Below are 21,940 nucleotides of genomic sequence, written 5' to 3'. Positions count from 1 at the left end.
CACGGTGCGAGATGAGTAATTACCCGCTCCGAACGAGTAGAGACAGAATGGGTACCCGCGAGTTTGAATGGTATTGCCATCCTTACTTTACCTAGATATTGATGAGATTACTGCTCAAGGTTACCACTTATTACCACTCTTTTTTTTGTTGTTTTAATGTAAAATAACTGTTATAATTTTATGCATTATCGGGTTAATTAGATGTATGAACTTTTATGTTTGAAATCATTGTAATATAGTCATTATCATTTATCACATCTATCACATTATTATCATTTCACTTAAATTTCGTTGACAAATCAAATAATAATCCTAAAATGATCACTCATGAGATGATAGCACTTGTTTGATCGGTGGTGCATAGATCATAATTGTCTCCAGAAATTGGACTCTCTAACAACTCCCCTACCTTATAAACATCTAATCCAATAACTATGTATGTGTGTCAGTGTGTGGGAATGCTTTATTGACAAGAACATATAATAAAGTCAAAAAATGTGGCAAGATATCTTCTTTCCAACTTGGGTTTTCGTGAATCATATATATCATCATGTCATTATTAGTCATAAGCTATAGCATGCTTTTTCTCCTAGGATTTAATTTCAAAGTAATCAAGTAGGAATAGTAACTGTATATAATATACCTTAGCTTCCCACAATTTGTTCATTTTCCATCATCGGCACCCTTTCCTATTAAGTTTTCAGTTTTCACATTACCTCATCATTGATGTATCCACAGTATTATCCTCTATCCAAATATACACAAAGCATATATATAATTATTTTGTAATACAATTGACTTGACATATGAATTTTAGCTCACATTTTTATACTCTGCCATGCGTTTCATGTGGTGTTGTCTTTCTCAATATTTGAATGTGAATCCTCATTTTCTTTGACGTAGATGTTCCAATCTATTAAAATCTATAACAGGTCAAAGTTCCACTTATTGTGACACTATTTCAAATTAGACTTTGAAACTGAAAACAACAAAATTTAGGAAAATTTTCGAATGTACTTAATATATTAGTGTTCCAATCATTTAACTATTAATTTTAATTAATATATTATATATTTTTTATAATTAAAATTAACAATTAAAATTATTGGAATATTAATATTTTATATATATCTGAAAAATATTCAAATATACGTGTAAGTATGGTTAAAAAAAAATTGTTGACGAATGACGATGAAGATATTACTGTACTTATATGGATACTTTGAAAAAAACTCAGACTCTTGATAGTCGTATCGAACTATAGCCTTCAATGCCAAACTTATAAGTTCTGGTGGTTCGAGTTTTTCATCCGAGGGTGTATCACGTTTGTGGAGAGAACGAGTAAAATGGGGTGAGTATCTGCAAAGACACTCCCATACTTAAGTTAGTATTCGAATTTCAATGTGTCCAGAGAAAATACTTTTACCTTCTTTATATAAGAAGAGGTGTTTTTACAGTTTCATTGATATATGATTATACGTATTAAAAGGCAATTATATTGCATTCAGCCGTTATAATACTCGGCTAGACGTTTTGTTAAAAATTGTATCATTAGGACGAGTTATGGCTCATTAAGCCGATTTGTAACATACAGTGTCGAGTTATATTGTCGAATTGTAACAGTCATATCATAGCCCCAAATTTAACATGAGGATATTTTTAATGAAGCAAATTGAGTTTTTAATGAACTATAACTCGACGAGTGGAATGATTATAGAGCTCCATTTCAACATACTTTTATTAAAAATATTTGTAGAGATATTACTATTACCATCCTTACTATACATATTAGAAAGGGTTCTATATTCCATTTCTGAGATTTGAACTTTAGTGCAGCTTGATGAGAGACAGACTTATGAGTTTGTGAGTGTGGTATTATTATGACCCAAAAACAAATTTATTTTTTGTTTTTTCCTACGCAAATGGCCCAATAGGCCTAGAAGAAAGAAAAAGGGAAGAACAAAATCTGAAAGTACCATCAAGAAAGTCGATTCCCAATAATTGGGCTCCGTGTTCCGTGATGATGTAAGACTTAACGGCCAGGATTCGTCAATGGTGAGATGGAAGGCCTCCGTGATCGTCCGTTTTGGTCCACGTCAACAAGTGGAATATCCACGCATCCTAACAAAAAACGTCCCTCGCCCCCTAAACGCGCCACGTGTCTAACGAGCGACGAGTCAGTTGCAACTGCAAACTGAAGTACGAACGAAAGCTTATGAAGGAAGAAGAAAACTTTAAAGAACCAGAAAAAGAAACTGAAGAAGAAGAAGAAGAAGAATGATGAATAATGTGGTGAACGCGTTGATGGTGACTCGGTTTCTGACTCGGAACCAACTCAGCGGCCACGAGGGAGGCATTCCGTTCGGATCGGTGTGGTGGTACATTTACGCCGGACTCTCGTGCTTCTTCGTTATCTTCGCCGGAATAATGTCCGGATTAACCCTAGGTCTCATGTCTCTCGGCCTCGTCGACCTCGAGATCCTTCAACGCAGTGGTTCTCCTACCGAGAAAAAGCAAGCAGGTTCATTTACTCGTTGCCTGCGTCATTCAATTTCTCCGATTCCGAGATTTTCGAATACTCAATGTGATTTTTGAGTTTTTTTTTTCTTTTGTGTGCAGCGACTATAATTCCTGTGGTTCAGAAACAACACCAGCTTCTGGTGACTCTGCTTCTGTGTAATGCAGCTGCGATGGAGGTAACTGAATTAATGCTCCTTCTTTTTCATGCTAGATTTTTCACTGGAATTTGGAATATTGACGTTGTTAGTTCAAGAATGTGGTGGTTTATTGGACAAAATCACTGAGGAGAGCTTATAGGTAGAACAGAACTGTAGAAGTGATTAAATTAGAAAAAAATAGAACACCATCAAAATATAATATAATATTATAATGTGGATCAGACACATTATGGTTTATTATGTACTATGCTTATTTGAATCACTTGTTTAAAATGGTTTTGATGATGGATGAATTGGAATTGCTCTGCATGTGGAATCTGCATTCTTTTGGATTTTGGAGTCATTGCTTAGTGACCCGCATTCAAATATCTGAATGATATTTTTAATGCATACATACTTTACACTGATTGGTGGGGCATGCTTAACTTTTAAGCTTCCGTTGACTTTGAAAGTTGTAATCTGCAGGCGCTTCCGTTATACTTGGATAAGTTGTTCAATCAGTTTGTTGCCATCATTCTCTCTGTGACTTTTGTTCTGTTTTTTGGGGAGGTATGTCAATGTCAGCGATTTAGCTTTCAACATTTTTGTCCAATGAATATTCTTTCTCCTTTTTCTTCAAATCTTATTTTTTCCCTCTGATTTCAGGTCATTCCACAGGCAATTTGCAGTAGATATGGGCTTGCTGTAGGGTCCAACTTCGTATCTCTTGTGCGAATTTTAATGATAATATGTTACCCAATTGCTTATCCCATTGGAAAGGTGACTTATCATTCATAGGCTAAAGTACCAATTCTTTTGTGTTCAGAAGTGTTAATCTCAATGATATATGCATTAACCTGTAAAATTAATTTTCATTGGATAATCATTTAGCCAGTACATTATAACTGAGAAAAGAACAAACAAGTAGAAATGAATAGAATATCATCTCAAAATATTTCTATATAAATTTTGATAGAAGTTTCATATAGATATATGATGTAATTATGCTTAGTGTGCTAGCAAATGAGCACTATTTAATTCCTTTTCGATGAAGTCAAATTCACAAGTCTTGTGTTTTGTTGATCCTGTCCATGAAGACTGGAAATGTTTTATGCTGGTTGTCAACTGTTTAATACGAATCTCCTCTTAGATTGGCTTTGCAAAAGATTTGAGATAAAGCACAACATAGGCAGAGTTAACTTGCACAATGACAGAATTTATCTTAATCATTCCTACAGATGATCCTTTTTCTCACTGATTTTTTTTTCCCAGGTTCTAGATTTCCTGTTGGGACATAATGAGGCTTTATTTAGGCGGGCACAGTTAAAAGCTCTCGTCTCCATCCACAGCAAGGAGGTACAATTGCCTTAATGATGGAATCAGTCATACCAGCATTGATGAAGTTATCCGAATGTACCGGTATTGTTAATCCTTCATCGTGTTTGATCCGTAAATGTTGGATTTTCTTGTTTTCAGGCTGGGAAAGGTGGTGATCTTTCGCATGACGAGACAACAATTATCAGTGGAGCTCTAGATTTAACTGAAAAGGTATGTTTGCAAATTGCAACTAAGCCTTACTTCAGTATACTCTTTCCTGTGCAGTAGAGTTTTCTTTTTCCCTGTATTCTGTTTCATTATCAAATATCATGTATGCTGTTGACTTGTGCAAGGAATATTTTCTTCACACTTTTTGCAGAAGGCTTCTAAATAACACTATTTTTCTTCTTCCTTATTCGTGTGTCTTCGAATAGACTGCTGAAGAGGCTATGACCCCTATCGAATCGACTTTTTCTTTAGATGTCAATTCAATATTGGATTGGTGAGTGTCTCAATGCGGCTTGAGTTATCTTCATCAGATTTATTGGTTTGGATATAAATTTTATTACTCTTAGTTATTCCCTTGCTAAGAGTCAGTTATATCATACATTAATCAATACTACAATGTAGAATTGCAACTATGATAATAATTGAGAGAGTGCAGAAACAGTGTGTGATTTTTTTTTCAATTGCTTTCATTTTGTAAATCAAGGACACATCATTTTAGGGTCATGTCCATGTTTTTGAACATGAATGTGTGTCGAACCTTTTAAGATGCAATAGTAATGCACTTTTAAATTGTTTTTGGATAATGGATTTTCACTTTGAAGAGGAAATCAATAAATCATTCTTCATCTCCTCGGTAAGGGTCTTTTGGTTGCTGATATATTTTCCACTTCACTGATCACTAGAATACGTGGAAATTCAAGGTATCTTGATTAAAAAAAGGACTTTGCTAGGTAGACAATGACTTTTGTGAACAATGTGAACAATGAGTTCTAAAATTGACCCAACAAAATAAAAACACACTACACCCCAAATTACCCACCTAAATCTTAATATTAGGATTGTCTACCTATACTTTTCCTTTAAAAAAACTGACCTGACTTTACTTGAATATGGGACTTGGGAGTGTGGACTTAAAAATGTAACGTTTATGTACTGGGGCATGCATTGTTTTATTCCTTGAAACGTATGTTAATGAACCTCAAATTAGGGAGGCAATGGGGAAAATTCTTGCTCGTGGGCACAGCCGGGTTCCTGTCTATTCTGGAAATCCAAAAAATATTATTGGACTACTGCTGGTGGGTGTTAAATCTTCATTCACATTCTGGCTTTGTTTTTAGTCTTCCAATTTTTATACTTTATCCTCTTTTCCTCACCTTCTCTTTTTGAATTAGGTTAAAAGTCTTCTAACTGTACGACCAGAAACAGAGACTCCTGTCAGTGCTGTTTCCATCCGGAGAATTCCACGGTATGTTTGTTGTCAATGATTAAACTGTCCTAAAAGCATGAGCTGAAGGTGCATGAGTGATTTAATTGGGAAAGTATGAGGAGCCAATGGAATATTTATACAATGTGCACAATGAAAGTTTAGAGAGTATTAGAGATATAATCATTAGTGTTATCTTTTCCCATCAGCTGAAGCTTTTGGGATGAGTGGTATCATGCATGGTATTAGAGCGCTAAATCCAAAAGGTCAAGAGTTCGAGTATTGGTGAACCCCAAAATCAGTTTAAGCTTTTGAGAAGATGTTTATTGTCTCCCTAGCGGGATCCGATTTAATTACATTTAGCACAACCTTAATCCTTTGTGCTTCTTGAAGCATGGACAACGGCTAATTTTACCTATAGTGACGTAAAATCACTAATAAGTGGGTGTGCCATGTGTATACTTCCCACATAACATATTTTACATGTGCCGTACTGCATAGCACATACCTGTTTTATGCTGAATTTTTAGCTTATATTAACATTTTATTTAATTAAAAAATGGGGCTATAAAGCTGTAACTCCAAACCGCTTTGTTAGATACATAGTCTCTGTTACTATGTCACTAATAAGAGGAGGCAATAAACGATTTTGACAACTTTAACATTTAACATTCCAATTTAATGTTAAACATGGGTTTATATGCACAGAGTTCCATCGGACATGCCTCTCTATGATATACTGAATGAGTTTCAAAAGGGCAGTAGTCACATGGCTGCTGTTGTTAGAGCTAAAGGAAAAGGAAATGCAAATGCACAAACAAATGATGGAGACAAAAATGAAGAAAGCCAAGACAATGGGGATTCGCCGTTGACTACGCCATTGCTACAGAGTGAAAAATCGAAGAGTGTTGTTGTTGACATTGACCAGCCCTCAGATGCTCTCAGTCCCAGAAGTAAGGAGCGAAATGCTTCGCAATCTAATGATATAATAAGAAATGGTTCTTTTTCAGAAAGTATTGAAGACGGTGAAGTGATTGGTATTATCACTCTAGAGGATGTGTTCGAAGAACTTCTGCAAGTAAATTATAGTCTTCGACATATTCTCCCATCTGCAGCAGTTGGATCATTTTCCTTCAAGACTGATTATAAGTTTTTCCAATGGTGCAGGAGGAGATTGTGGATGAGACAGATGAATATGTTGATGTTCATAAGAGGTATATATTGGAGAGTAAAGTTTTGAAACTAAGTTTGTAAAGGTGGATGAAACTGCTGCTTATAAACTTTATTTTGCAGAATACGTGTTGCTGCTGCTGCAGCTGCTTCCTCGATTGCACGAGCGCCATCAATCCGAAGGTTGGCTAAGGGAGTGGTAAGAGATCGCATGTTAAAGCAAATTTTGGAACATATAATCAATGTTTTCTGTATAATGTATATCTGGTTTTGACTTTTGATTTGATCGTCCAGGGAGGAACTAAACCGCAGTCTCCGAGGCGACATGAGGCGCTAACTGCAAGGAGATCTACATGGGACGATTCGTTATATTCTTCAGGTTCCCAGTGAACTTCTTCTTAGCTAGCCTACCGAGAAATAGTGACAATTTGATGAGCTTAGTTAGTATCACTTTTTTTGTTAACAATATTATGTTCATATTCTTTCTGGAAAGGCAATAAACACGTCTAGTGTTGTTATAGTGCAAGCTTATTGGGCTAATGCAGATGTATATCTGGCACCTCCGATTACATATAGCAGTTCAATTTTAACTGAGAAATCTTTAATCTTTGAAAAATGTTTGTATTTTTAACAAAAACTACCTTCACTTGTTAATACTCTTTTTAATTTACTCTCTTTCAACCTTTGATTTACTCTTACGCAATAATGCAATAAAAGTATCATTTGGAAAGAAAATAAAAATATATGAGTGGGTGTGTTTGGTTTATGTCTTTATTTTTTATTTTCATTTTCAAAGTTTTTTGTTTTCTGAATTTTACTAAGGAAAAAGTAAAAACAGTGAAAATAATAAAATCTTTTTATTTTCATCTCTTATTTTTCACTCTTTCTTTTATAAAATCCAAAAAATAAAAAATACTGAAAATAATAACAGAAAATGAAAATATAAATCAAATGCATCCTAGTATTTGTAAAAAAAAAAGTTTAATTTTCATACAGTGTGCAATTACATCTATTCTTTTGGATGACTATTCACGTAATTAATATAAAAGGTAGTTATTTTTACTTATATTAATTGGATGCGCATATAAAATTATTTTACACTAACAGTATATCAAAATTAAATTCTTGTAAAAAAAAAAAAGAAAAACAAAGTTATTTATGTTTAAAAAAAGTATTTTATTTTTATTTTAGATTCTTCTACTTTCCTATTTATTTTAGTTGAAACAAAAGTACTATTTATTGGGAAAAATTATTTTGGTCCATCGAAAGAAAAACACTTATTGTGCATATAATCTAAAGCAAAATTTGTGCATATAACATAAAATAATATAATAAAAAAAATCAAAGTATCCCATAAAATATTTATTATGGTATATCCGGTAGATATACTGATCAGATAGGAGATGAGTATCTAAAATATTAGTGCTAGGTAAATTTTACGCTTTATGTATAAAAGTTTCTTTTTTTAAATGGAGAAAAAGGAAAGGGAAAAAATCTATACTATATATTTTTTTGGAGTAAGGAAAATTGTTTTTTTATATAATAAAATGGACTACCTGCATATTTCTCTATAGATATTGATCAAAAGTTTTCTCGTTGAATAAAAAGAAAGCTTACCATATCAAAAGTTGGCCAAAAAAGCTAAGGAAGAAAGAAATAAAAAAAGGAAAAAAAAATCAGAGGAAAACAAACAAAGAAAGCAAAATAATTAACATGCAGGAGAAACCAAAAGAGATGTAAAAAGGAAAAAGCTAATAAACTTTGTATGGAAATATCAGATAACACATAACCATGCATAAACTCAAAATTGATCCCATATTAAGTATGAATTATGATCTTACCTTTTGTTCATAATTGCTTCTCTCCCACCTCAGAATAATCACTGTGCAAGTGTGCATCTATCTCCAAATGATATGTCTTAGTTTCTGCTCCAGCAAGTGAAGCCTTCCAAATGGTTGTGGAGAAAGTGTGAAACTTCCTTCCTAGTGAGTGGATGATGATGAATGACACTGATGGCTTCTCCTAGTAAAATTTATAGATGCCTTGTCCGTCTCTTTCTCATATTGTCCCCCCCTCCCCTCCCCTGAAAAGGACTTAGATTGCTATAAAACTCATCATATCCTAATTAATTGGAATGGCCAACCCTGTCTCTCTAAATATCTCCCTATATTTTATTGTCTCTATTACTATATATGTACTACATGTCCATTTTGTGCCTCAACTTCAGCATGCCAATTCTGTGTCTCACTCAGATAGATAAAGATATCATACACATTGTACAACCAGGATTTTGCTTCAGACATAGGATCTGTGTTTGCTTTCTTGTTTTTTATTTCTGTTTTTTCTTTTTTTACAAAATTACAAGAAAAAAGCCTGAAAGCAAAAAATGAAAACATACAAAAAAAGGGCATCAAGAAAAAGGAAATAAGGGTTTGACCGTTGGAGTGAGAGATTTGTGGCTAAATTAAGAATGAGGAATTTTCCTTTTAAGTATAGACTTAGATCAAATGAACAAAAAAATTAGTTAAATCACAAATCTTCATGTCAAATTTTTAAATTAAGGAAATTTTATCCTTTTAATTGATAAATTTGATATCTGGTCAATTTTAGTTATTGAAAATAGAAAATAAATTAACATTTTTACTATACGAACCGAGAAGAAAAATAAATAGTACGACTTTCACTCAATATAATGTTACGATAGTCAATTTAATAGCAAATGATCCAACATGACATATCTTAAAGAAAATTAAAAGCTACATTTGAGTTTTTAATTATACACTTAAGAAAGAGATTAACACTAGTTTATACTAAGATGAGTATTTCAAATACATTTGGGATATGAATGAAACAGAGCACTAGTAAGGAACTATGATCAACACATATGTTTGACCATATTATTTTACCTTAGGTATATATCTTTTGAAGACAACAAAAACAACAAAAAAAAACACAGAAACAGATTTGTTCTGAGGGTAGGGGTGATTCCAAATATATATGTTAATACACATTCTCATTGTATATGAATGCTAGTATACAAGAGTTCATAAAAAAAGAAAAGGGGTAATCACATATAAAGCTGATTTAACAAAGCCAAAAGTTAAAGTAAGTGCTTCTGCCTAAGAATTCTCATCATGCCAATTAATAAGCATACAGATACACATCTTCATTATAATAATTTTCCCCCTTTGTTGCCTTATAATTCTCCTCCACTTCTCAATCCTTCTTCTACCAAACTTTCCCATTATGTACTATGAGTCTCCAATTGAAGTATGCAAAAGCATGCAGTGTTTTAGTGCCTTCAAACTCACTTCACAAGCATCACAATTTATTGAAGGGGAAAAAATCTATGTGGCATGAGTAAACATATACATCAAGACTTTGCAATTGCCCTTATCCAATATAAAGGCTCCACTTGTACAATGTACATATATTCCAAGCCAATGCACGTGCTCTCTCTTTATCTCTTTTCAAATCCAGTTTCAAAACATTTTAGCTTTTAGCTTGGAAATAGTCAAATTCTTAATAACAGGTTTATAGTACTTAATACTAATTATATGCCCCCCCAAAAAAGTGAGTCTTATCTAAAACAGTGACTAATAACCACACATCATTATCCCTTCAAACCTATGGGGCCTCTCTTAACTTTGCTTCATTGAAGCAATTCAAGTGAGAGACACACAACTCAAGGCTTGTTTTTTACACAAACTTTGTGAAACTTCACGTGAGATCCACATTGGAAGCATGTGACTCATGATTTTGTCAAAAATTAATGTCTCACTGTTAAGGGAAAGATTTGCCAAGCAAACGCTCCCATATCTTATCTTTAAAGCATAAGATAAGATCCTAAGTACATTCAAAACTAATCTTGTGGGCCTTTTGGTAATTGTCCATCACTCCATCAATCTAATTGAATAACAATGTTGAATTTGAGCCACTTAGAGAGGCTTAGATGCATTGATAGACCAATGGGGTTGACACAAATGGAGGCCAATTTGTGGAAGATTGTGAATTAAGGAGTCTTTGGGGGACATGTTACTTCAATGGGGTTGGAGTTTTGTGATGAAATGAGAGAAAAGAAAGGTCCCAGGCTGGAAGGAAACCCTATTATTTGTGTTGCTTATTAGCTTGGGTTGATTGAGTGCAATAATGGGAAGAGTTAGATAGATGAATTTTATGATGTGACTAACTGAGATTACAACAACAGCAGTGTTTTTGGACATTCTTTATAGAGACAGATAATGTAAATGAGTTGTGTGTGTCCCATAAAAGTCATCCCAAGAGGTTTCACTCATATTATTGTAATAATTTGTCCGTTATTGTAATTTAAGTTGACATGTCATTTGAATAAGATATTCGTTTCAATAAATGAATAATAGATAAATAATAAATATATCGATATATATAATGATAACGGTAAACAATAATAAAAATTTACATATAATTATCTTCATTCGTATAAAGTTAATAGTTGAAAATCGTTAGATAATTTAATAAATTTTAATAAATTATTATCTAACAATTTTTTTATTATCAACTTCGTATAAAATATTAATAATACTAATAATATTTATGATATTTTTTTTCAAGTTAATGATGTAATTTTGAGGCTCATTTTGTTGGATATACAAAGTTTGACTGTGTTATGTGTAGTTATAAAAAATAAAAATATTAGACATGAATGTAGGACAAATTTTTTTGGGATGAAGAAAGCGAACCATCCAATTTTTTTATTAAAAAATTAGGTCCACAAATCGAACAATTTGATTTGTGTAGGAGAAAAAGTTTTAAATTTTGGTGTATCTAATGGAACTGTCTGATATCAATACAGATTTAATTTTTTTTATTTCGAAAAAATCAAATCGAATCATCTGGTTTGATTATTATATATTTTATTTAAATCAGTCAATACAAATCGTTGGGTTCGATTTGTTATATATATATATACATAAGAGAAAGTCTAGGGATCAGCAACTTTTGTGTTTTGTGGCCAACACTTAACCATCAAAAGAAAAGTGAGTGATCTCCCACCATTAGATGTAATCTCATACCATTAAAAATACTATTGATGGCCAATTGATGGTTACAAAACACAAAAGTTGTTGGCCCCCTAACACTCCTCTATACATAAATGTGTGTAAGTCGTATACAAGTTACCAGATCTCCTCCTCTTCTTCTTCTTCCCTCAGCTCCTCCACCTAGATCTATCTCTATCATTTCGTATGAGGTAAAAAAAATTGACAGTGAAGTTCATATTCATGTGAGTGAGAAAAATGGATGATAGAGTCCTATTAAAAGTATATTATTTTAGTCAGATTTTGTTACAAACATATAAAGAAGTAAAATTTATTTGTAAAAATCCGCTAGATATTGTTATTCCATTCACAATCTCATTCGAGAACTAAAAGGTGTGATTTGTGAGAAAATAGATTCTGAAAGGTATCCTATATCGGTATCTAGTGGATTTGTTCAATTTCAAACCAAATATATAATTGATGAAGCGAGCATGCAAGAGATGTTTTCAATGTACATTGAAAGTCGCGCTCAGATATCTTGAGTTCGAACAATCTGAAGCCGACCGAAATATTAAACGAGAAGATTACAATAGTGACAATGAGAAAGAGTTTGAAAGCAATTACGAAATTGTTGGTCCAAACGGAGACGAAGATGAAGGTAACGACACTATGGATGTAAATGTGACAGACGTGGCAAATATACTCGCAAACGAACATCCGTTTGAGGAGCCATCTTTCATGCGAGTTTTGGATTTGGAAACCATGCATGTCCCGGAGTTCCCGAAATATATGAATGCAGGTACGTAATTGCCTATATTTATACGAAGGATTAGAATTTTGTAATAATTTATATTGATCGATGGACCAAATAGTTACGTGACATGTGAAAATATACTTAATTAACATTATTTTATGTGTTTATTTAGTTAAATTTAAGATAATAATTTTTTTAGTTAGTTATTGATTTAGTTAAATATTAATTAGTATTTATTTATGTGTTTATGTTTTTATTTTGTTAAAATTGAGATAATAAATTGATGTAAATTTTTTTATATTAATATTAATGTAGTGAATATTGATTTTTTATATTAATATTAAAATAAATATTAATATTGTGAATATTGCTTCGACATATGAATATTTATTTATGTTAGTATTGATTTCTTAATAATTTTCTAATAATAGTAATTAATTTATTAGACTAATGCTAAACTTACCATAGGTTTAGCTAATTTAGTAACTTGCATGCATGCATAAATACAATTAATTTATTAATTATTTAGCTATCATTATTAAAAAATTTCTAAATTTAACTACACAAAATATGTTAATTAAGTATCTAACAATAATTATTAATTATTAAAAATACCAAAAAAATTGACTTTACTAAATCCAGTTTACTAAACTCTAGAATAATACTTATTTAACTTCTAAATTTTATTAATAATACTAATAAATCAATGGTTTATGTAACATCCTACCACATAGAGCTTTACGCTTAAGCTGTAAAACAGAAGTGGTGTGGCATTACGACCTCTAAAATAAAATATATATAATAATAATAGTGAAAAGGAGATAGTATACTAGGAGCCTTGAAAAACAGATAATTCAAAATTGCAAAATAAAAAGCGCAACGTTCAGAAGACTGGATTACTTGCGTGCAAAAAAAACTAAAGATCAAAGGTATAAACAAACCGAAAGTGGGAATAGGGGGGCCAAAAATACAAAATAACAAGCTCCTAACGTAGCCTGTAAAGCTAAAGCTGACCGAAGAATATTTACATACATATATACATACCCCAAAATTCAAAATACAAAGATAAACTCTAATTCTCCATAAATCTCTAAGAGGTACAAAATAAAGTAGTTGTTCGGAGAGTTAAGTACATATATAAACATAAACTATACATAAAAAAAAAACCCAGAAACCGCTCCGCTACAGAAGTCCAGACGTCTACTAAGGAGCCTCTCGACCTGCATCTGAAAAACAACAACACAGTATGGGGTGAGAACCGGAGGTTCTCAGCATGGTAAAGATGTCACGCATATAAGATATAAGGTATTGGGAATGCCAAAGGCAATCATAGAACGCCGACACTCAGATTACAAAGCTTAAAGTACTAAACAGAAACCATAAAAAGAGTAGTTATCTAGGAAAATCTAAACTCAGCTTAAACTTCATCTTAACACTAAACATGTCCCCCTTTCTTCCGTTCATCTATCTCCGGTGAGTTTGCAAAGACAGACAAACAGATAATTTGCAAGCATAGGTAGGAGACAAGTAGTGCAAGTAGCAAATATAGCAATTAACATAATATATTCAGTTAGGCATTCCTAAGTAATGCATAGCAAACAAACAAACAAAATGCACATGATGTATGCCTGTCCTATGGATGATGAGGCTCATCTGTCGGTTATCAAGCCAACCCGACAAGTCCAAAACCCTTGGACTGTCCCCCGTCGCGCATTCTCATGAGTCTATGCATAGCTTTTTCTCATTTCATTCATAATTCATACATTTATATATAACTTTACTGAACGAGGGTTACCATTCCCGAGAATTTATACGTGCTCGGTCACCCTTCGGTCCAATCTTAGACCAAATTTTTTAAAATTTGTGTCAAAATTTTCGTTTTAATGAGCTCTATTCTAATTTAATATAATATTCACATTTTTAATTTTTTTATTAAAATTTAATTTATTAACTAATTATTTACTAATTTAACAAAATTTATAATTTACATCCAGAATAATAATAATTATTAATAATTTAACTCCAAAATATTAATAAATTTTTATTCAATTGTTTTTTACATATTTATTTATTTATTTATTCATAGTTTACCGGATAATAATTCCTATATCACTAATAATAAATACTAACTTACTATTAATAATAACTAATAAATAAATCCAATTCTTATTTAACTAATAATGTTTCACTTTATTAAAATTTTAACTACAATAATAATATATTTATGTCAATTAAATATCTAACAATAAATAAATAATTATTACCAGAGCAAAAATATATTATATTTTACAAGACCTAATTATTAGTCATAATTTCTAAAATTATTACAAAAAATTATACAACAATTAACGTAACATTAAAAGTTGATTAATTATAATTTTCAAAATTATTACAAAAAATTCTAAATATATATTTTTTACTAATCTATCATATTAGTCTAATTCAAACATTATTATTGATTAAAATATTCACTAACTAAATCTAAACATATATATTTTTAACTATTATTTAAACATATATTCTTAAATTTCTAACAATGATAATAATAATTTTAAAATATAAAAAAATTTAAAAAACAAACTTACATAATCAGAATGACAGAGATAATTGATAATATAAAGTTTAGAACGATCAATATCTTTACATTTTTGTTTCTTTGGCATTGTAATTTTTTTTAACCGAAGAAGAAGAAGAAATTAAAGTGGTGAAGAAGAAGAAGAAGAGAAAAAATAGTGGCTGAGTGGATAGAAAAGAGTCCATTTAGAAAAGAGGGCAGGTTGGTATAAGGGGCACCGCTGTGGGGGACAACACATGCACGACACGTAGTTGGGAGGACGCAAATCGGACGATCCGATTTGTGCCTCTTAATTCGCACCGTTCGATTATCTAGCCTTAAATCGGATCGTTCGATTTCTTTGATCCTGACACCACATCTGCGTAAAGCACCCATGCATTCCATAACGCCATCCTGCACCATTTCTCCCTCCATATTAAAATTAAAAAGTGTAAGTTTGAGCATGAGTTAGTGGGTTTTTTATTTTTAATATTGGGCCGAAATCGGTATAATCTACCAAAATAGTCAAAAATCTGTGTTTAACACCGTTGTGGAGATTTTTAATAACTACAGAAAAATGTTATATGTTTTTCCATCCTCCATTTTAAAAATATGACTTCAAACAAAATATCATTGACGTTTTTTTTTTGGCTGATTTTTTTAGATATGATTTGGGGGGTGTGAGTTATGCTGGGATATGATGATTAAGGGTGATTTACACTGTTATGACGGCGTTGCTTTTTTGGAATTTTGGGGGAAGAAATCAGGGGCACCGATTTGAAGCTGCGAGGAATCGGTCCCACCGATTTGTGGGAGGGAGAGGTTGATGGGTGTGAAATCGGTGCCACCGATTTGTGCAAGGTAGAGGCTAAAGGGTATTAAATCGGTGCCACCGATTTGTGGGTGCTGGAAGACATGAGCAAAGAGTGCAGTAATCGGTCCCACCGATTACTGGAGGCAGAGAATTTTATTTTAGTCGGGGCGCACCAATCGAACCCACCGATTTGGGGTGCAGCGGTCGGTCCCTCCGATTTGCCGTTTGTCCATACAAAAAGCGGATGGTGGTATCACAGAAGCCCCATTTCTTCCTCGTCAGCTAATGTTCATCCTCTTCTCCTCTCTTCTCTTCTCTGATTCTTCTCCCTTATTTCTGTAAAAAAAATTTCTGTGAGGTTGAGAATAGTTAGTGTTATGGATGATAGAGTTGTATTGAAGATTTATTATTACGGAAATATCTTATTACAAACATATGAGGGAGTTCAATTTGTGTGTGAGAATCCGGTTGATGTTGTTATTCCGTTTACGTTGTCATTTGAGGAGTTAAAAGGTGTGATTTGTGAGAAGATAGATTCTCGAAGATGTAGGAGAATATCGTGTATTTTGTACAGGTATCCTTTATCTGTATTTGGTGGGTTTGTTCAATTTCAGACCAAGTATGTGATGGACGAAGCGAGTATGCAGGAAATGTTTTCAGTGTACATGGAAAATCGCAACCGAATGTCGTGCATCGAGTTATATATTGAGTTTGAGCAATCTGAAGCGAACCGTAACATTGAATTGGAAGATTATAATAGTGAAAGCAAAGATGAATTTGAAAGTAACTATGAGATCGTCGGTCCAGGTAAGGACGAAGAAGAAGCTGGCGGCGCCATGAACGCAGATGTGGCGGAAGTTGCAAATGCACTAGCAAACCCGCATCCGTTTCAGGAGCCTTCTTTCATGCGGTCGTTGGATTTGGAGGCTATGCACGCACCGGAGTTTCTGCAATATATGAATCCAGGTGCGTAAACCTAGGTGGCTATGTGAATCTCTGAAGTAGCAGATCGATAAGTTAGATGAGTAATGTATGTGATATGTGACCAGGCATTTGTGACCATAGCGTTTGATTTTTTTATTAATTAATAGTTCTTTGTTGTGAATGATATTTAGTTGTTGTTTACGTAGATGGAATAGCAAAAAATAAGACTATAACAATCTTACATAGTAAAGTGTGTTTATTAATTGAGTTGTAATAAAAGACTTGTTACTGAGTACATAATGAAGCATTTATTACTTTTGCTGTATGCAGCCCCTCCTATTGTGGCGGATGGTGAGTTCACAGTGGGGATGGAATTCAGTTCAAGGGAGGCAGTAATCAAGGCAATGAAAGATTACACCATCCGGAGAGGTGTGGACTATTGGGTATATGAGTCGGAACTGACGACATTCTATGCAAAATGTACAGAATATGGGAATGGTTGTGACTGGTTGATCAGGGTAACTAAAATGCAAAAGAAGTACTGTTGGGAGATAAGGAGGTACAATGGAAGTAATACTTGTACCAGGTCTACTATTTCTCAAGACCATTCGAAGCTGGATTCCAAGACAATTGCAGAAGCAATAAAGCCGTTGGTAGAGGTTGACCCGTCTATAAAGGTGAAATCAGTAATTGCTGATATCCAGTCAAAGTTTAACTACACCATCAGTTATCGCAAGGCTTGGTTAGCAAAGCAGCAAGCGGTCGAATCAATTTTCGGAAGTTGGGAAGCATCGTATGAAGCTTTGCCGATATGGTTTGAGGCCATGTGCCACAAAGAGCCATCAGCAGTAGTTCACTTTGAAACAATGCCAGCTTACCAGGGGGATGATTTAGTTCCTGATATACGTGTTCTACATAGAGTCTTCTGGAGTTATTACCCCTGTATAAGGGCCTTCAGACACTGCAAGCCAGTGGTGCAAGTGGACGGGACTCATTTGTATGGAAAATACAAGGGTTGTTTATTGGTTGCAGTCTCACAAGATGGTAATAACAACATCGTGCCTATTGCATTTGCGATAGTGGAGGGAGAGACTTCTGATGCATGGCACTTTTTTCTGAGCAACCTGCGTCAACATGTGGTGACACGTGATGGTGTTGGACTTATCTCTGATCGACATGATTCGATTAGGTCAGCTATTGAACGAAGTAATGGGGCGTGGTCTCCTCCTAGAGCTTTCCATATGTTTTGTATTCGGCATATTGAGTCCAACTTCTTGAGGAAGTTCAAGGCACCTTACCTGCAGAAGCTTATCGTCAACATTGGTAAGTTTGAATAGAATGAACTTTGAATTTATCGTAAGTACGATCAAATAGAATGGTTGACATACTTGACTGAATGTTTTTCATAGGATACTCGAGGACGACCAGGGAGTACCAGATGCACTATGAACGATTAAAGGAACGGGGTGAGGCTTACACCAACTGGCTTGATCGTATCCCTCGTGAGCAGTATGCTTTGGCATTTGATGGTGGTTACCGATGGGGTCATATGACCACCAATCTTGTGGAATGTATCAACTCCGTCTTAAAGGGTGCACGCAATCTCCCAGTCACTGCACTTGTTAAGGCTACATTTTACAGACTGAATGAGTTGTTCACTAGAAAAAGAGCCGAGGCTGAAGCCCGAATCAATGCTGGACTTGTGTTCTCTGAGAAGGCTACAACCAAGCTGCATGCAAATCAACGAGCAGCAGGTAACATACAGGTTAGCTGTTTTGATAGAGAAAATGAAGTCTTCGAAGTACGCGAGATGCCTAGTGGGATTGAGTATGCAGTTGACCTGCGCCACCATCGGTGTGACTGTGGTGAATTCCAGGTTGATCGAATTCCGTGTCGACACGTGCTTGCGTGTTGTGCAAATCAGAGGTTGGATTGGCAAGTGTACGTTAATGACGTTTACAAGATGGACCAAGTTCGCCGAGTATACAGGGCTAGGTTTCGACCACTGAGAAATCCGGCAACGTGGCCTGCTTATCATGGACCTAGATTCGTTGAAAACCCGTTCCTCAGATGGGTAGCCAAAGGCCGGCCAAAGATGACCCGCTTCTTGAATGAGATGGACACTCGTATGTTGCGTCGCCCGAGGCAATGCAAGCAATGTGGTGCGGAGGGCCACAGCCGCAGTAGATGTCGTCAAACTGGTGGACCGAGTGCAGGTCCAACCGAATAGGGGTAGTTACCTTTTTTTACATTTCGTTTGGATTTACTTTTATGTACGACATTGACATTTGAATTGACCAACCTATGCTTGTATTCATTTCAAACCTGATTAACAACGTAATTAGCATATTCGATACGCAAAAAGTAATAACAACCTATGTAACATACTCAATACATAAATAATAATATCCAAACTAACATAGTCAACAATAACAAACTGGTTAACAGACTCAATAAGTAAATACTAATAACCAAATTAACATAGTCAACAATAACTACCTACTTAACACACTCAATAAGTAAATAGTACACATTATTTCTTAAATAGTAGTAAGAACCTACTTAACATTCTCAACAACTAAATAGTTACAACTTCACTTCCTCAGTGCTCACTTCATATCTTTGTATAACTTTCTGCACTTCTTTGCAATCCTGTTAAAAGCGGATGGTGTATACCGATTTGCACTCCGACGTGGAGGATCAGCTCTAAGGTTGTAACCTTTACCTTTTTCACTTGTGGCCGTACCTATGAAAACACAACATATACAAATACAAGTTCATTCCGGAATACAAATACAAATATAAGTACAAGTTCACCATGACTAATAGAAATTCAAGCCCTAAATCATTACTAACAGTTTATGTTACCTGCACTAGGCGCTGGATCCTCGTCAGCAGCATCGTCATCCTCATCATCACCCTCATCCTCATCCTCATCCCCATCTTCATCATCATCCTCATCCTCATCATCATCCGCATCCTCTGGATGGTCTACTAGGTAGTTATGAGTCTCATCATGAACTGCTCTATTACTCTCATGAATCAGAGTCATCGGAATACGTCTAGGGTTTCCACTTTGTATGATCCCTCCCACCGCTTCAGCACTTCTGCTCGAGTCAACAGACATTCTGGCACCAGAATTATCAGATGAAGTGTGAACCCGAGATCTCAAATCCAATGACATCCTAGCTAGAGTAATACCACCCAAATGTGCTTGATGGTCGATAGGAATGTCAACGTAATTACTTGAATGTGAGTGGTGCGACCCCGATGCCATGAAACCAAGCAGCTGAGTGAATGAATGTTACTCTCCATAATCAAACTGTGGACCACCCCAAAACTGTTGATGTGCCGGGACTGACGCTGAGTAATAATCAGATGGATGCGTGTCAGGAACATATGGTGCAAAATACTCAACCCCCTCTTGTGGCGGTTCCGGTGGCGGTGGTGGTGGAGGTACGGCTACCGGTTCCGGTTCCGGTGCCGGTGGTGGTGGTGGTGGAGGACCTTCTGGATTCTCTTCAAATACAAGATTCGATAGTTGCAAGTGGTCACCGTATGCATCTCGGTACCAATGCATGTAAATTTCCAACGGAAAATGTAAATGCTCCAAGTCTTCAGATAGAGTGTGACTATATCGATTGGTCCACTGCATCACCCACCCAGAGTGCGTATCGGCCCAATCTTGATTCTTAGGCCCAGTTAGAACTTCGCCGTGTGATGCACCTAGATCCCGCTCTTCACTAGAAACACCCTGTGTCAATCCAAATTACCTCCTGACTCTATCAGTTGCATGCCACTCGATGCATTCAAAAGTAATAAGTGGCACTGTGGCACTCCAGATAACCGAATTATGACGGATGGCTAAAGGAATTACGTCTGGGTCGATGTATCCAATGCCATAAGCCTGCCAAACAAATTGGACACATCGAACCATGTCAGGTGATTACACAACAATTAATTCACTTAAGAAGTTACATAAGGTACTTGTATTTTACAAAATACCTGTCATTCTTGTAGATCATCCAACAACCTCCTGTAGTGCGCAAGCGTTTTATATCGGTAGGCATAGTTTTGACGGTCCCAGTTATGCCACCTGCAGACGGACAATTCATTTGTTAACTTATCTTACCATAAACAGAATACAATTTCTATGAATTCTTTCAATGCATACTTTAATCAAAATTACCTATTTGCAATTGGAAACACTCGGGGGTTGCCGGGAATCGGCGCTAGAAATGGTAGCCGGATCCAAGCCCAACTGACCAACAGTGTCAGTGGACCGTCCATCTCCTTGCAGTCGACACGAGTTGTCCTACACAATGATCTATACAAGTGTGCCAAGCATGCTGAACCCCAACTAAACTGTATGATCCCACCGAAGTTGCGGAGCAAAGGTAAAAATTTCCAGTGTACCGCTGCACCCGACTTATCTGCAAACGGAATTTTCCCAAATAACGACATTATGTGACACTTTACATACATCTGCATGTGCACGTCATCATTCAACACTATACGATCTCTCACACTCCTAAACCACGTTAATTTTATAAAGCTCCCTTTACAGTCATTCTTGCTGGGTGCAATTCCAAATTGGTGCAAGCACTCGGCTTCCAATGCCTAAGAGCTACTCATGGTCGGACCTGTAACCGGAAGACCATTTGTTGGCAGACCGAGAATTACCGCCACATCCTCCAAGGTCACGGCGCACTCACCAACCGGAAAATGAAAAGTATGAGTCTCGGGCCGCCATCTCTCAATCAGAGCATTAATCATTGCTGACTGGCCTTTAATAACTCCAACTTGGGATACATAATAAAATCCACTCTCGCGTAACTGTGTCTCAACAATTTGGTTATATGGATCCGGCGGGTGTAAATGATCGCACATCAACATTCTTGAAGCCTACAATATCACATTTTCCAGTATAAGAACAAGTATAATATAACTATATTATTCAAAAACACAATTATGCTTAACATGTCCATTATAACTAATTCCCAGCATAATTGCAATTCAAACATACACATTAAATCTGTTATACAAAAATCCTTCAATCATATGCATTACCTTATAACAGAAATTAATTAACCTTACACAGTAAATCAGCCTCTATTATTATTATTATTATTATTATTATTATTATTATTATTATTATTATTATTATTATTGTTATTATTATTATTATAATTCATATAAAAAAATAGCATACTAATTTATTATTATTATTATTATTATTATTATTATTATTATTATTATTATTATTATTATTATTATTATTCAAACAGCATACATACTAATTT

General features: G+C 34.7%; 3 protein-coding genes and 1 long non-coding RNA gene across 5 annotated transcripts; 2 read left to right on the top strand and 2 right to left on the bottom strand.

Annotated features, from left to right (window-relative positions):
* Positions 1–2,156: 2,156 nt before the first annotated feature.
* On the top strand, positions 2,157–7,254 carry LOC107637528 (DUF21 domain-containing protein At4g14240-like). Of its 2 annotated transcripts, XM_016340936.3 has the most exons (13): positions 2,157–2,521; positions 2,620–2,696; positions 3,144–3,227; positions 3,324–3,437; positions 3,930–4,013; positions 4,134–4,205; positions 4,409–4,476; positions 5,191–5,278; positions 5,375–5,448; positions 6,115–6,484; positions 6,574–6,620; positions 6,700–6,775; positions 6,871–7,254. In XM_016340936.3, the coding sequence occupies exons 1-13, from the start codon at positions 2,278–2,280 to the stop codon at positions 6,964–6,966; spliced, it is 1,494 nt and encodes a 497-aa protein (XP_016196422.1). In that variant the 5' UTR covers positions 2,157–2,277; the 3' UTR covers positions 6,967–7,254. The 2 variants fall into 2 exon arrangements, with proteins under 2 accessions (XP_016196422.1, XP_020976217.1); XM_021120558.2 differs by having other exon boundaries at positions 2,175–2,521; positions 6,115–6,620.
* Positions 5,997–8,584, bottom strand: LOC148566534 (uncharacterized). Its single transcript, XR_015881392.1, has 2 exons — positions 8,418–8,584; positions 5,997–6,983 (listed from the first exon to the last, which is right to left on the bottom strand). It is a non-coding gene; the product is annotated as an uncharacterized LOC148566534 (long non-coding RNA).
* A 7,506-nt stretch (positions 8,585–16,090) lies between these two features.
* Positions 16,091–18,867, top strand: LOC148566533 (uncharacterized). The gene is made up of 3 exons (XM_088484293.1): positions 16,091–16,679; positions 16,968–17,960; positions 18,047–18,867. The coding sequence occupies exons 1-3, from the start codon at positions 16,091–16,093 to the stop codon at positions 18,865–18,867; spliced, it is 2,403 nt and encodes an 800-aa protein (XP_088340419.1).
* A 1,778-nt stretch (positions 18,868–20,645) lies between these two features.
* On the bottom strand, positions 20,646–21,533 carry LOC148566532 (serine/threonine-protein phosphatase 7 long form homolog). The gene is made up of 3 exons (XM_088484292.1): positions 21,281–21,533; positions 20,827–21,070; positions 20,646–20,733 (listed from the first exon to the last, which is right to left on the bottom strand). Exons 1-3 carry the CDS (start codon positions 21,531–21,533, stop codon positions 20,646–20,648), a joined length of 585 nt encoding a protein of 194 aa, XP_088340418.1.
* Between the last annotated feature and the right edge of the window lie 407 nt (positions 21,534–21,940).

The sequence above is a fragment of the Arachis ipaensis genome, chromosome B4 (assembly GCF_059453495.1).
Source record: "Arachis ipaensis isolate K30076 ecotype BB chromosome B4, ASM5945349v1, whole genome shotgun sequence".
Classification (NCBI taxonomy): domain Eukaryota; kingdom Viridiplantae; phylum Streptophyta; class Magnoliopsida; order Fabales; family Fabaceae; genus Arachis; species Arachis ipaensis.
Note: the sequence above shows the minus strand (reverse complement) of the source record. Positions and strands in the feature narration are given on the sequence as shown.